The following is a 17,136-nucleotide window of genomic DNA, read 5'->3' on the forward strand; positions in this document are numbered from 1 at the left end:
TCCACTACACTGTCTCTCACATTTTTGAAGGCAAAGACGCATTCTTTGTCTCAGGGGTCAGGGGTCAGGGGTCAAAGTGAATGCATTATGCACTATGCTGTTTTTCCATTGTGATTATATGTAAATATGCATAAAACATACGTGTTTGACCATTGTACTCGCAACTTTGGCATTCTCGTACAACACATCGTTCTAAAGAAAAAGCAATGTTCAAGTTAAAAGTAATTCAACTTTTTTAAAAACCTACCAATAGATTTTGCATTTGTTTTCATTTTATTACACTGCGTCTTGCAATTTTAAATGTAAAAACACATTCTTAGTGAATGGTCCCTAACGCAGCATTTTAAAAATGGCGCTTAAGTTAAAAGAAGTTACAATTAAAAATAAAAAAAGTCATCTTGAGACATTGGGATTTTTATTCCACTGCCCTGTATCTTGTGTTTTTAAATGAATAAATGTGTTCGGTATTTTAGGGTTAATGGTGTGTGCAACGAAAAGTGAATTTAATTATTTGCTCAAGTAGATTACATACAAAATCGATGCAAAGACGCAAATAGATGAGAATTTGTGCTAAGCGATGCAAATGACGCAAATTGGTTAACACGTTTGCCGCAAACGTGTGATATTCACCTTAAAGGGATAGTTCACCCAAAAATGAAAATTTGATATTTATCTGCTTACCCCCAGGGCATCCAAGATGTAGGTGACTTTGTTTCTTCAGTAGAACACAAACGAAGATTTTTAACTCAAACCGTTGCAGTCTGTCAGTCCTATAATGCAAGTCAATGGGCACACAATCTTTGAGAGTAAAAAAAACATACACAGACAAATTCAAATTAAACCCTGCGGTTCATGACGATACATTGATGTCCTAAGACACGAAACGATCGGTTTGTGCGAGAAACTGAACAGTATTTTTTTTTATCATTTTTTACCTCTAATACACCACTATGTCCAACTGCCCTGAGCGCGTTCACGGCATCCGGTGCGTGACGCCTGTATGTGCTCTGGCGTAGTTTATGCAAGCGCAGAAGCGATCTGTCGCGCCTATACGTCACTCATTATTTACACAGTGCACAGAGATTGTGGGTATGACAGCTAATCAAAATGGTAATTACTTGAGCTTATCCTGATTGTTCAAACCTACTTAAACCTAAAAGACTACGTTTGCTCACGCGAACTCATCCGGGAGTGTTGACTTTTCAAATTGCATAAACTACGCCAGAGCACATACAGGCGTCACGCACCGGATGTCGTGATAAAAAAAAACTGTTCAGTTTCTTGCACAAACCGATCGTTTCGTGTCTTAGGACATCAATGTATCATCACGAGCCGCAGGGTTTAATTTGGATTTGTCTGTGCATGTTTTTTTTACTCTCAAAGATTGTGTGCCCATTGACTTGCATTATAGGGCTGACAGACTGTAACGGTTTGAGTTAAAAACTTTCGTTTGTGTTCTACTGAAGAAACAAAGTCACCTACATCTTGGATGCCCTGGGGGTAAGCAGATAAACATCAAATTTTCATTTTTGGGTGAACTATCCCTTTAAATCGCGAAAAATGTCAACTTGAGCAGGAAATTCGCATGGCGCGTTGTTGTGCAAGCCAGTCAGCGAAGAACTTATTGACGCATCCGGTTGTATCAGAAATTGGAGGAGAGCATGCGCAATATTTTTATATTTTGTTCGCGAAAAACATCCCGTGAGTAATCAAAAGCGATAATGTGATGCGAATATTCGCTTCACTTTTGGTGTGCACAGACCATAAGTGGTGGTTCACACAGAAAATGTTTTTTCCATTCCACTGCACTACTTTTACGTAGTTTTTGTATGTAAACATGCGCTAAACTGACATTTTTGACTTTAGCGCTGGCATCTTGTTTTTTTTTTTAAAAACTGTTTTTTACAAACATAAGCTCAAGTTAGAATTACAATTTTTAAAAATGCAAAACACTTTTGCATCCCACATGCTACTTTTTGTTTTATGTAAACATGCGCTAAACTTTTGTCTTTAACAGTTGCGCTCACACTGCATTAAAATTTTTTATACTTTTTATAAAAAAAAGAAGAAAAAACGTCTATAGTCATTGCGTTTTTTATTCCACTGCCCTGTCTTGCACTTTTAAATGCAAAAACACGCTCTGCATCTTACCGGTACGGGGCGGTTGAAATAGAACGTGTTTTTTGCATCCAACTGCGCTGCTTTTCCATTGCACTGTTTTTTAAAAACGTAGTGTTCTAAAAACATCACACAAACGTTAAAACAAGTTCAATTTTAATAACCGAGTCTCAATACCTTGCGTATTTTTCCCATTTCACTACTCATGTTTCACGTTTTTCAACGCAAATATATGATCTGTGTGAATGGCCCCTAAGAGTGCAGGATTGGGGTTTACAATGGCAAAATGACACAAGCAGGAGGAGCTTACAGACATGTTTGAGGGTCTTGGTGTGGCACGAGTTCAGGTCAATAATCTCGCCTGTCCTCCTCTATTGATTAGACAATGATTGATTCCATCCTGGTCACGACATTGAAAACACACACAAAACAATCAAATGCATGCATTTATTAAGTCAGAACACTTACAAAACGAATAAAAAAATCTTCTAACCAAGCTGCACAATCTCATTCATGTCGTTATAGATGCTTATATGCATTTACAGGCTTCATCTTTAAGCAATTATACCCTTCATTACCCAATATTCATAGCTGTCACCGATAACTAGAAGAAAAGCTCGCGATTGTCCGTGACAGCTGTTTAACAGGACTCCGGGTAGGTTTATAGTCGTTTTGTACTCTCATAAACATGATAGCTGCTCTCAAGTGCGGGTTGATGTTGTGTTTGTGTGTAGCGATGCTAATGAGCTCAGCTGGCGGAGGAGTGTGTCTCTTCCCCGCCCCCACCTCCACCTCCACCTCCCCACGGGTACGAGAGCTCAGCTGTCCCCTCCACTTACTGCGGGATAAAGGAGCCCAACACCGAACCTGCATCCTGCACCTGCTGCCTCCCTGCCACACACACGGCCTCTGTAAATCCATCATTAGAAGCACTCCAGCTATGTAGAGCCAGTTTTAGCCACAAATATCACCACTATTTTGAGCCAAACATTATAGTTTATGTACTACAGTTCTCCTTGATGAATATTCAAATAAAAATTGCTGTAAATATTTTGTACTACATATGCCAAAAATATTTGTATATTTATTTGATATAAAATAATATATTAAAATATTAAATGCATAAATGTTGCAACATTAATCCTATAAATGCTTTACTTTGCATAAACATATATAATACTGATATTAATATAAAATACATTAAAAGAACAAAATAATAATCATAATAGATATGCAAAATTATAAATCTAAATTAACAGAATTCTGATTATTACAGAATTAACATTTAGATTCTAAGCAAAAATAATATAATATACATTCTGTAATATTAATTATAATGCTGTACTATATACATGTAAAAACATATTTACATGTTATTATTATATTAAATAGCCAGTACATATTTAACACCACATTTCATGCTTGGGTGTATCATATATTATTTAAAATATATTTCTTTTAAAATGTCAAATTTATTATTTAAAATATATATATATTATAAAAAAATATTAGTGCTGTCAAATGATTAACCGCGATTAATCGCATCCAAAATAAAAGTTTTTGTTTACATAATGTATGTGCTGTGTATATTTATGTATATATAAATATACATACATGCATGTATATATTTCAGAAAAATGTTATTTATATATTAAATATATTTATTTATAATATATTATAAATTATATGAATATAAATACAGACAAGTAAATATTTTTAAAATATGAATTTATATACATAATAAATATACACAGAAGCCACACATATATTATGTAAACAAAAACTTCTAATTAATCGCAATTATTCATTTGACAGCACTAAAAATATAATTATATAAATATAAATATTACTTACATATTTCACAATTTGGTCCACAAATATGAAAATTACAATTATAATATATAAAAACATCTATAAAATATATACAATACAGTATACAAAAACGTTTTATGATAAGTTTTAAAATAATATGCAAATATAAAACTAAAACAATGCTATAACATTATTTCAACACTGTATATACACAATTGAAAACATTTTACATTTTATTATTATTATTATAAATGAGCAGTACATATTTAACACTACATATGCAAACATAGTATTAAATATTTAATTATTATTATTTTAGTATATTACTGCTAAAACATGCAAAAGTAGATCATATCATAGGATCAATTCTATATTTATAATATTAAAATGGAAAATGAATAAATATAAAAAATATTTTCATTTTCATAATACTGTAACAATAAAATTTGGTCCACAGATGTTGTTTCTCTATAAACATGACCTCTATAATAGTTCCGGTCCTGATGGTTTGGCTGCGTTCAGTGTGTGTGGGACTCAGGTGTTGATCTCTAATCATTACTGAGCCAGACAAAAGAGGGAGGAAGGGGAGGCAGAGGAGAAAGACGCCACCTGTCATAAGACCAGGGTGAACGGCCCTCTCTGCTGGATTAGAGGATCAATAGAGACCAACGCTCAGCATCAACACAATCATCAACGCTGATATTCTGATCTAACCACAACATCGCTCAGAGGATGACTCAGGATCAATACACATTAAGCTCTAGAAATGTCTCTCTTCAGACTGTACAAAAAAACTAATTAATCATTTTTAAATGAACTTTACATTTATTTTCTTATTAATAATAAATTAATTAAAAATATATAATGTAATAATTTACATTTTATAATTATTATATAAATATAATACATAAGTCATAGAATAAAAATAATTCATTTCTATAACATACTTTACACATTTTTCTTTAAATTCACAATTTCCTTTTAAATATTAAAAGAATTTTAAAATATGTATCTATGTTTATTTTCATTGTTTTTAAAACCTTTTTATAAATAAATTAATAAAGATTTTTAAACAAATCATATGTGATATAATACATATTATAAAGTAATACTTCTTAAGAATATAATTTACAATAATTTTTTAAATATTAAAATGATCTTTTAACAATATAAAATATATTTAATATTTTTATATGAATTTTTATATCTTTTGTATATTCATAATACAGAATTTCTTTTAAATATTAAAAATAAATAAATGTTATATTTGTACATTTTAAAAACAATATAAATTATTTTTAATACACAAATCAAAAATGAGTACATTTACATAATATATTTTACATGTTTTTACATAAATTCATATATTTTTATTGATAATTTTTAATTTGTATTTACATTCCTTTTATATCCTCACATTGACAGGAATTCAATCCGACACCATCTTTCAATGAATTGTTTTTAATGGGGCTCAGAGCTTCACACAGTGACAAACTGAGGGGTTGTGGGTACATGGGAAGGTTTGACAAAGTTTTCTGAGGGAGATGGAGAAACAACGAGTGCTAAAAAAAAAAAAAAAAACTACAAATTTCTGCCATTCTCTTCGGGAGCAAACAAACATCACAAACGAACATGTACAACTGAAATTCACACAACATGAACATTGTCAGGTTGTCAGGAAGAACATTGTCTATGAGCCCGTTCACTACCTTGATCTCTCCGCTCCGTCACTGCGACTCAACAACAGTGATATAATTGTGCAATTGTATCATTTTATTTGTATCGTTAAAATTGCATAATCGATTCAGTCATACTTCGAACCAATCAGTGTTGACCTCCTGTATCATGTGACCGAGGGCAGTCAGAATCAGCTGAACACTATTATATGGGCCGACGGAAATGTCTGAGAAATAAAAACACTGCATTATGACATTATTTTCATGATTGGGCACAATTTATCAATCCTCATTACTGTAATGTGAAATATATATATTAAATTACAAGACAAATATGTAATATTTAATGTATTAAATTAAATTAAATTTTTTTTTTTAATTGTATTTAAAATTATTGTGCCCAGACAAGATTACTTTTATTACTATATTACATAAAAATCATGATTTTTCACATTACAGTAATGACAAATGTGCTTAACTGGCATGGAAATAATGTTGTATAATAATGCAGGGAAAAAGGCTTCATACTTTTTTTTTTTTGGATTTTGGGGTGAAATACAACATTTCTTTGTGTGATTTACCCATAAGATTATTAAAACAACATACAAACAAAACAAAAACAATACAAATATCCAGTAAGATATTTTTCACAGAATATGTAGTGTTGTGCTGTCGAAAGACAACAAATACGATGATTTTCATTTTAGTGACCGCTGCTTCATACGTTTCCATTTGAGTTAGCAGTGGAAATACACCGCAAACCATCAGTTTGCGAAAACATATATATTTTAAATACTGGACGAACAACTTCGCTGAGCAGTTTAAGAATGCGAAACGCAACCTAACGTTTTGTCACAAGTGCCTGGCTTTCTAAAATGAAATGTAACTTCACCCTCATCTGTGCTAAGGCACTGGCTAAATAGTGACCTATAACTAAGGAATAGTTCACTCAAAAATAAAAATGAGCTGAAAATGTACTGACCGTTAAAGCCATTAATAGTGGACTGGAGTGGTGTGGATTATTGTATGTTTTTATCAGCTGTTTGGACTCTCATTCTGACGGCACCCATTCACTGCAATGGATCCATTGGTGAGCAAGTGATGTAAAGCTAAATTTCTCCAAATCTGTTCTGATGAAGAAACAAACTCATCAACATCCTGGGGTGCGTTTCCCAAAAACAACTATGGTCGCAAGTTCCGTCGTTACCAATAGAGTTCAATGGAACTAACGACCATAGTTAGCTAACGATGCTTTTGGGAAACGCACCCCTGGACGGCCCGAGGGTGAGCGCATTTTCAGCAAATTTTCATTTTTGGGTCAACTATTTCTTTAACCATTAGTTCTCAAATTTAGCTTTTATACTAAAATATATTTGGTCCAAAACTTCACTTCCATCAGAAGTGATCCGTTTTCAGACTTTCTACAGATTAATAACCAATTGTCACGCAATTCACATATTTAATGCTTACTAAAGCACAATTTCTTTGTTAATATTTGAATTGTTAACCTATTATTTAAAGACTTGTAAGCAGTTATCCGGAGCGTTTAACATCAACGTTTCCGTTAAAAACACAATTCCATTCAGTTCAAAGAAACAAACCACAGTGCGTGTGAATAAATCTCACTAGTAACTGACTATCGATAACTCAAATGTAAAAAAAAAGTAAACAAAGCACACAGAAATAAACACTTAGACAGTAAATAACTCTTTCGCATTAGTATGATCAGTAACATACCCGCTTAAACAGTATCTGGTTTGTTAAACTCCAGTGTTTAGTAAATTAGTAGTTAGTGTTGATTATTTACAGTGGTCTAAACCGACTATTAAAGCAGTGCACAGGAAATAACGTCAGCAGTATTTTCTAGTCGCACTTGATTCTTTTAGCTGTTTAAAGGGTAGTTCACCCAAAAATGAAAATTACCCCATGATTTACTCACCCTCGGGCCATACTAGGTGTACATGACTTTCTTCTTTCAGATGAATGCAATCAGAGTTGTAATAAAAAAAAATGTCCTGGCTCTTCCAAGCTTTGTAACTGCAGTGAATGGGGGATGAGATTTTGAAGGTCAACAAAAAAAAAGTGCATCCATCCATCATAAAAAGTCTCAACACGGGTCCGGGGGGTTAATAAAGGCCTTCTGAAGTGAAGCGATGCATTTGTGCAAGAAAAATATCCATATTTGTCCAAAACTGTAGAAAACGTAGGTGTAGCGTAAGCTCCGGTGAGAATATCCTAGTCTCGAGAGAACCAAGTTTTGTCAAAATCCTCCGACATTTTTCTTTACAAATCCTCATTTTGTACTTCTAATTAGTGACTGGTGTTTTGTTTTGCTCTCTCCTCCGCGCTTCCGTGTTCGTCGCTTCTCACCGGAGCTTACGCTACGCCGACGCCATCCACTGGAACGTGTACCACAGTTAGCAAAAGCTAGAGATTACAGTTTATAAGTTTTAAATATAGATATTTTTCTTATACAAACGCATCGATTCGCTTTAAAAGGCCTTTATTCACCCCCTGGAGCTGTGTGGAGCACATTTTATGATGGATGGATGCACTTTTTTGGCTTTCAATTTCCCATTAAAAACCATTATAAAGCTTGGAAGAGCCAGGACATTTTTTAATATAACTCCAATTGTGTTCGTATGAAAGAAGAAAGTCATAAACACCTAGAATGGCTTGAGGGTGAGTAAATCATGGGGTAACTTCATTTTTGGGCGAACTATCCCTTTAAGCATTAAAAGTCATGGTCCATTGGAAAGAAATGATTTACCCTGGATTATGACAACTTGTACGAAACCATTCAGACCGTATTATCGCCAAACCGAAAATGCGCTTGCGAAAAAACAGCCCTTGTTTTACAAACCGTGTTACCCATTTGTTTTCAGTCTAGGATGTTTATAAGAAAGCAAAAAGGTACAAAGCAGCAGCGTTCTACTGTATCATGGACTAAAGATGGAGAAAGGGTTTGTTTGTCTCCAAAGCACCTTCGCTGGAGCGACTGTTCGCAGGCGGGAGAACTGTAGAGGCTGAGGACGGAGGAGTGCGGTTCACAGAACAATTAAGAGGATGATCACGACAAACAGGATGGCCAGAAGAATACCGATAGCGCACCACTGTCGGCGATCTGCAGGGTCAAGTGAGAATATAACAGGTTAAAACACTCATAATTCGGTTCAACAGTGTTTTTAACAGCTAATCCGTATAGCTAAATGTTTTTAAAACATTCCCACAACTTTCAGGAGAAGTTCAGATTTAATTCTTGGTCTCTCAACCAAATGTTTCCTATGAAAAGGTCCGGAAGTTTGACTTCCTGTTAATGCTTTGCCGTATAAGGGGCGTCGCAGCCAATCACCTTTAACTTCAACAGGAAGTCGAGGAGTAGTAAACAGAGTGCCAACTTTATGAACCATGACCCAGTTTTGGCTTTACATAAAAACAGTCAGCATAATATTTTAACTGTAATAAAACTAAACAAAAGTAATTGCTGTCAGATAGGATGTTAAATATTCAAATAAGAGATTTCAGTTGAACGACTGCTGAAAGTATTCTCTGACTGCTTTTAACCATGTGAGACTGTAAATGAAGCATGTCTGCTCTTCCGCTGCTGTATTGCTCACCGCTGGTCATGTGAGAAACTTTAGCCAGCTTCTTCATCACGTTATCCAGTCTGGAATGAGTGCTGTCCATCTCATGTGAAAAATCGTCCAGCATTCTGAAAATAGGCCAGACACACAGTCAGAATCGAAACAAAGTTTTGAGGTCTGTTATCTCACGCGCACCGACTAGACAAACTGATTCACGCCAAAAGCAGGTCAATTTCTCATGTACTACTTTGTGCTCTGGTTTGTAATTGATGAAAAATAATAAACTATATTACTAATATATATATATATATATATATATATATATATATATATATATATATATATTACTACAAACAAATTATTTTAAAAATAATTAGAGAAAACAGTTAAATTAAAATTATATATAAATGATGTACAAGTACTAATATATATATATATATATATATATATATATATATACACATACATACATATATATGCAGTTTTTCATGGTTCGCATTGTGTGCTGGTTTGTAATTAATAAAAATGAATAATAAATTAAGAATATATAAAAGCATTTTGAAAAAGAAAGATGTATATAGCAATTATTATTCAAAAACTGTATAAATAAAATGTGTATATATGTATGCGTATATATTATTTATATAAACAAATCATTAATATATAACTATAATTAATTAAAATAATGATCATTTTAATTAAATAATATATGTGTGTGTGTGTGTATATATGATATAAAATCATGTAAATATATGTAATTTCTCCATTAAAAATGCATAATTTTTACTATTTAAAGATCCTGTTTTCAAATGACATGTAATTTAAAAAAGAAATAATAATCTATAAATGATATACATATTTTTCCATGAACAAAAAATTATATAATTAAATTAAATGACATAAATGCATACATACACATATATGCACACAAAGATTTCCTACCTAACTTCACCAGTTTCAAAGTGACTTACACAGCTTGCTCATCCAACTCTTGGCCGATCCTTTGGGACATGTTCTTCAAGACACCAATAGTTCCCGACACCAACTCCAGCTGCTCATCCTGCTGATCTGCTATGAGCTGCAATGTACACAAATAAAACGCACTGTTCTGATAAGTGCTCAGAAATATGGTACAATATGCTAATCATGCGATAATCACCTCTTAATTGTGATAATAACTGATGTATTGACGTACCTGTTGCTGGGTCTGTTGTTCCTCAATGAACTGTGAGTTTGCCGTCTGCAGCTCCCGGTCCAGTCTGGTGTACTTATCTGCATTGGGTTGCCAGATTGGGCCACGAGATCCACCATCACCCATTAAAGTCTAATACAAGATCATAAATTGTCATGAGGTGATATGCAAACTGTCAAATCATAATCTGGCTCCTACTTTCATAGTTTGAGTACAAACCTGTCGATTTTTCCTCTCGGACACTGTAATTGCCATCGGACTAGCCATGTGGTCTTTCATCTCCTGTAAAATGAAAATCAATTAGAGATATTCATGTGCCATTGGGGCAGATGTGTGTAAGTCTCTCAAATCTGCTCACCCTGACTGTTTGCCTTGTGTTAGTGATGAAGGCTTTCCTCTTGGCCAGCTCCATCGCATCGAGATTGAACTTCTTTGGATTAGCCTCCACAATACTTAAAGACAAGGTTAAGGCTACAACATATAAACACCTGAACCATTTCAAGTCCAAACATAGGCTACCAGAAACAAAAGGATATTGATAGTCTCATCCAAGTCCTCCAAGTCCCATTCAATGGACCTCAAACTGTTCCTCAGCTCATTGGTGGTCCAGTCCACCTCCTCCTTACTGGCTCCACCCGGGTCCTGTTGTAGCTCCATCCATCTCTGATGAAGCCCCTGAGCTGTGTTCACAGCCTTCTGCACCTCTCTAATGAAAAGCAATCCATTAAACCTTTTTATAAAGTGAGGAACCCAACAGTATTTGAACGATGACAATGCAAATGTTATGCTTGACATAAATATAAACACTACAGTATTACAGAGTACTTCTTGTACCATGATAATATCCTGATTATGGACATGTACCGTGGCACAGTGATGGTATCACATGAAAATACCATAGCACTTTGATTTATACCATTGTATTCACAAGACATTCCAAGGTACGTCCGAGTATACCAAGGTACATCTTCAAAAAGCATGATTTTAGACATGTACTATGGTACAATTCCCAATTATTTTTTTAAATTCCATGTTTTTGGACATGTGCCATGGTACTTTGACTTACACCATGGCATTCATTTCCAAATATACCATGGTACAAGTCCAAAAAAACAAAAAATGTAAAATTCCACGTTTTTGGACATGTATCATGGTACAGTGAAGATATCACTGGGAAATAGCATGGTACTATTATGATACTATCCAAGCCAAGGTACTTCCAAGTATACCATATTACATATTCGTAAGTGTAACATATCAAAGAGCAGATGTCTGGTACCACACAACAATACCACTTCAAAGGAAAACGACACAGATATCGATTAATGGCATGATATAATGGTGGGAAAATCGATAATAACGGTTGCCATGGCAACATGATAACGATCTGGATGAAACAGCTGTTTTAAGCTTAGTGACACACACGACCTCCCAAAGCGTTCGTGCGCAATACTAACATTGGTAACGTAATCAGAAAAGTTTAATCATAAGAAAAAACTTTTGAGCTAATAATTCGCTTTCTCCTTTCTAAGTTGACGTTAAGTTACCCGATATTCGCCCACAGTTACCGATCTAAGCCATAAACTCACCCTTTCACCACGAAAAACGGATCTTCCATTGACATTTTGGTGCTCAGATGAGTCGACTCTTGTGCAATAATCTCATGCTCCTGATCGCGGCTGGTTTTGCTTTTCTTAAACAAAGGAGAGCGCTTAATGTGTTGTTTACATGTGGGACGGAGCCCGGATCCGCTCAGCCGCCATTGCTCGGCGGAATCACATCCGGGTCCTTCAGCTTCTAGACACACACACACACACACACACACACACACACACACAGCTTCCCGGTAAACAAACACCGGCGTGCTCTGCGTGGGTTGTTTTGGTTTGTTGCAGTAAAAGAACAAAGCAATATTGCCACAGATGGCACAGATATGTTCAAATCTGCATACAAGCAATTGTAATAAACACACACACACACAGAGTCAATATTACTTTATTCTGTTATAACTGAATAATTACAGTATATTATACACTATTATGGAACATTATATTATTATTGTTATGAATAATAATAAAAATCTCTAACTCTATAGCATGTAAGGCAATAAATTGACTATTATTAATCATAATAATCATAAATTGATTATTATTATTTGATATTGATAGTGTAAACTTCTATATAATAATAATAATTATTTTAATTATTAATTTAAATTAAATTGATTTAAAATGTAATGTAAAAATATTAATAATTTAATAATAAATCATGAATATTATGAATATTTTTACAAGTACTGTGGTAATACCATGGTATTGTGATGATATCTGATGGTGATACCGCTTTGTATCATGGTATTTCATATTCAAAAATGTATATTACTTTCAAAAATACCATGGTTGTATCATGGCAGATGTCTAAAAAAATTATTATTTTTTTAATATACATTTTCTCACACGGTACAATAGTATATATGAAAGTAACCAGGTATTACCAGCTGATACTGTATTGTACTATGGTGCCACCAGTGTACTATTTCTTCTTCTTTTTTACTTGAACTCTAGAATTTACCTTAATACATTACATGAATTAAACACCTCCAATCTATCCCCCCCGCCCCACGCCCAATGTTTTTTTTTTTTAAATTAAAATAGATTAATAACAACAATAATAATAATATTTTAATGAAATAATCTAAAATAATAGGCCACAGATATGAGTCTGCCACTGTTTTCTCTTAATAAACGTAGCTTTGCGCCTGGTCTGCCTACTAAAACAGTGCTTCATACATTATTCAACACAGCACACTGCCTTCTCATTAGCTGACTATCTACACCAGTGCTATCCACTGGTAAGCGGACGTTGTGTATGATGTAAAACCAGCTAAACAGCTGGAAACACTTCAGCTCAGTTTAGTAAGTAAAGCTGCATAAATTATTGAACTCTGGTTTAATTTATAGTATCAGTTGCCAGTGTCCCATCAACAAGCAGACCTGCAATTGAAAAGCTGGGACTGGATAAGGATAGCCTACCTACATTATTTTATATAGACCTTGTGCAGGATTCTGATTTAAATAACAGAATTATGGCTTCATTCCATTCCTTCTTGTCTATCAATAATACATTCTTAATCTGAAATACGGCTCGACGCAGTAGCATAGACATTTTGCGGTAGCCATGATGACTGTGATGGTTTATATTTAGATAAACAATCTCTGAAAGTGTCTTACGTCATAGCGCGCTCTTCCTGTCAGGTTTGTTTATGACCCACATCTTAATGCAGGCGAACTCACAAACCAAAACACACGGATTGCTTTTTTTTTTTTTTTAAAGGCATATAAATAACGAAAGCATCGCCTTATCATCAGTACAGGGTCAAATCTCCCACACTATTCATTGTCGTTCATGAGTAGCAGCTAACTGTTTCTTCAAACAAAACATTGCCCTTCCCCCCACTAACAGCTCCATTCACATTTGCCCAGACACCGCAATGGATTTGCACAATAGAGTCATGTGACACGACTGTAGCAGACAAACCATTACATCAGTCGAGGAAGTCAGTTGAAAAAATTAAAGGGGAAGTACCAGTTTTTCTGAAAACAGAACGAGATGAGCTGTTATGCGGAAACCGTGTACAAAATAATAACAATAATACAGGAACGTGGAGATTTAATGTCTTACGTTTAGAAACCAAATATATAAAACAAGGAGCCTACCCTAAATATGCTACATAATCTGTAAAAACATCTCGTATGTGTCGATTTTGGCTTGTTATTCGTTTCTGTTTGCTTACAAAAACGATGTTGTGTTTTAAATATAGTTCGTCTTGGTTTTATAAATCAAAATAGCTGAACAAACACAGCGAGTTGTAAAAATATCTGCTATTTTAGCTTGAAAACAATTCTATCCCTTTAAACAGTTCTCCCACGTTAGTATTTAAATATGACTCATCGCCACGGAGCTCTCCCATTGGTCATCGCCTATTTGGCGGGGTGTGATTCACGCCGCAGGCAGAACGCAACTCGAGACGTGATTGGCTAGTGTAGCCGCTGACGCTGAAGTATAAAAGCGAGTTAAAAATAGAAACGGTCTCATTCCTCCCTAGACCATTGTTGGGTGCTGGAGAGAATGTGCGAGGTATTCAAAACTCCTACACTCACCCTATAACACAAATATTGTATTTTGTGAATGATAATGAGGATTGTGTCAACAAAATACGGGACGATTTGATCTACAGGAGGGAGAAAAAAAACTACTTGGACGTTATTTATTAACGCGTTTCCGCGTCGGTGGCCAATTCGCAGCAGCGGTTTGAGGAGAATCCTGAGAGGAAATCAAACGCGGAACGCCCGGCGAACTTTGCACCTCTGTGAACTTGACCGTATCGATTCCAGCCATGGAATACAAAGTGGAAGCCCATCGGATTATGAGCATTTCCTTAGGGAAAATCTACAACTCACGCGTTCAACGAGGCGGCATTAAACTGCATAAAAACCTCTTGGTTTCGCTGGTCCTCCGCAGCGCGCGTCAGGTCTATCTGAGCGACTACTACAGCGGCGCGTGCCTGAACGCTGCTCAGAGCGAGCGCGAAGGGAACGAATGGGACATTACGGACTCGGAGCGGGAGAAATTCCCTCCCTCTACAACGGAATGTGACCGAATAGAGAGCTCTGAGGAACCTCAACAGAACGAGCGGCCCGAGAAAGAGCGGGAATATCGCGAAAACGACGATGAAGTGAAATCAGACCAGGCGGATTGTACTTCCACTTTACAACAAGAGCAAAAGCAAAACTCTTCGTTGGACTCTGTGGCAAAGGTTTCATCTGAAACACCGCCGGAAACCATTGACGAACCCAAGGAGAGTCCCTCAGTCAGTACAGTAGCAGAAAGCGACTCATCGCCTGAAGCGGACGGGGAATCACATCAACCACCCAAAACGCACGTTTGTTCAAACAGGAAAAGAAGCGCCGAGAAGACGGAAAGTGGCGATTTGCCTCAAAAAAGGACCAAAGTTGCCTCCTCAAATGCTAAAGAGGACGAGGAAGCCGAGGAAATGGACACAAGTAACGTGTCCAACCTCATTACGATATTTGGTTCCAGTTTCTCAGGACTTCTCAGCAAAGACGGTGCTAAACCTGAGTCTGAAGCAGAGGATAGTGGACAAATCTGCTGCGACCAAATGTTGAAGAACCTTAACCCTTGGAGTACAGCGATAGTAGCTTTCTAATAACTGTATTGCACGGCACTGTACTTCTTATCCGGGTTGATCTGAGCGCATTGGTAACACGTGCTCAGGCCCAACATCGTAGTGTGGGACTTCCCAGCAAGCATGAGTGGTGCTACCAAAGTACGAGCTCAGTTTGGCCTGTAAGATGTCCGGGCATGCCTTTCTAGTGAAGGAGGTATCTGAATGCTGGTGCTACTACTTGGGATCTACTACAGTCCTTGAAGTGTTGAACTCTCAGACATTTTAAAGCCATGTGAGCGAGTGGTATTACAACATATGCAAATGTGTCATGAAGGTCAATGTTACATTGTCACTGAACCGATTCAGGGTCGATCACACCAAATTTGACTGTACGAGGTTTAGGCCACTGTTTTAACGTCTTTGTTTTAAAAAGACCTGTACATTTTGTAATATTCGAGTGTGTATATATTGTTTGTCGCATTCTGAATCTATGTATTTTGGTATCATGACAATTTACGTGGTGCTCACGTATTAAAAAAATGTGAAATGACACCGATTGTTTCTGTGCTTTCTGTTCTCGAGTGGAAACGCTGAAAACGTGACTCACATGACTCAGAATGACACCTCATCCACCTTTTTTCAAATGTCAGCTTTTTTTCTCTTTTTTTTTGGAATTTTTAAAATTGCAGCCCAATGCTGCTTTCAAGGTTCCCACGGTGATAGAACTTTAAAATAATTTTAAATAGCAGATTACAATGATTAAATGCTAATAATTACCATATAAATAGTATATAACACTACTTCATTGTCAAAAATTGCAGTTTGTGATATATACATAGGCTACATATACAAGGTTGATTCAGAAGTGTCCCAATTATATAGCCTGAATTCAATTTTTAAATTTCTGAATTCTGTATATTTTTAAATTACATAGAACTATTCGCAAATGAAAATTTATGAAGCTCTTGGAAGTTCTTTGGTCAGAAACTGTGAGAACCATATTTCACACACTTCATTTTGAATATAAGAGTCAATGAAAAACTATTTAGCGTTAGTATTTAAAATGCAGCTTCTCCAAACAAAACTATTTGGACCAAAGTGATCCAACAAGTTTGAGAAGAACAAGAATGTTCAGCTGCTGTTCCACTGCATCGCTTCCAGGCCATTTTTACTGCATGCTGTAAAGCGAGCTATTGTGCCCCTGAAGCATGTGCGGTATGCAGGGTTCAGTTTCAGCGCAGACTGCTGTCTCTTCTCCCAGGGTCTGTCTTTGGTCCCAGGCAATTCAACATGAAATGCCTTTTCCTACAAGAGAGAACAGTCATAATAGAATCATTGACTTCTCAACCTTTTCTTCATGTAGAAACATCACAAGAGCAGTCTTACATTATTAATAGAGGCGATATGATTCATAATTTACAATTAATAAAAGGCTCTATGCTCAAAAATGTTTCATTTTATGTGAGTAATTATGAGAAATGTATTTAATTCACTAGGCAAGAATGCATTCACTGAGGGGAGCGTATGAGCCTGTCTTGTAATATGCACACGCACACACACAAAATC

The 17,136-nt window shown here is 35.6% G+C and overlaps 2 protein-coding genes across 3 annotated transcripts; one reads left to right on the top strand and one right to left on the bottom strand.

The window, feature by feature from the left end:
* Positions 1 to 8,242: 8,242 nt before the first annotated feature.
* Positions 8,243 to 13,796, bottom strand: stx6 (syntaxin 6). Of its 2 annotated transcripts, XM_058761298.1 has the most exons (9): positions 13,613 to 13,796; positions 11,972 to 12,179; positions 10,919 to 11,088; positions 10,741 to 10,835; positions 10,602 to 10,664; positions 10,386 to 10,514; positions 10,162 to 10,268; positions 9,224 to 9,318; positions 8,243 to 8,730 (listed from the first exon to the last, which is right to left on the bottom strand). In XM_058761298.1, exons 2-9 carry the CDS (start codon positions 12,004 to 12,006, stop codon positions 8,654 to 8,656), a joined length of 771 nt encoding a protein of 256 aa, XP_058617281.1. In that variant the 5' UTR covers positions 12,007 to 12,179; positions 13,613 to 13,796; the 3' UTR covers positions 8,243 to 8,653. The 2 variants fall into 2 exon arrangements, with proteins under 2 accessions (XP_058617281.1, XP_058617282.1); XM_058761299.1 differs by lacking the exon at positions 13,613 to 13,796 and having other exon boundaries at positions 11,972 to 12,273.
* Positions 13,797 to 14,454: 658 nt separating this feature from the next.
* On the top strand, positions 14,455 to 16,122 carry ier5 (immediate early response 5). The gene has a single exon (XM_058761296.1). It carries the CDS (start codon positions 14,779 to 14,781, stop codon positions 15,607 to 15,609), a length of 831 nt encoding a protein of 276 aa, XP_058617279.1. The 5' UTR covers positions 14,455 to 14,778; the 3' UTR covers positions 15,610 to 16,122.
* The last annotated feature ends 1,014 nt before the right edge of the window (positions 16,123 to 17,136 follow it).

This window comes from Onychostoma macrolepis, chromosome 22, assembly GCF_012432095.1.
Source record: "Onychostoma macrolepis isolate SWU-2019 chromosome 22, ASM1243209v1, whole genome shotgun sequence".
Classification (NCBI taxonomy): domain Eukaryota; kingdom Metazoa; phylum Chordata; class Actinopteri; order Cypriniformes; family Cyprinidae; genus Onychostoma; species Onychostoma macrolepis.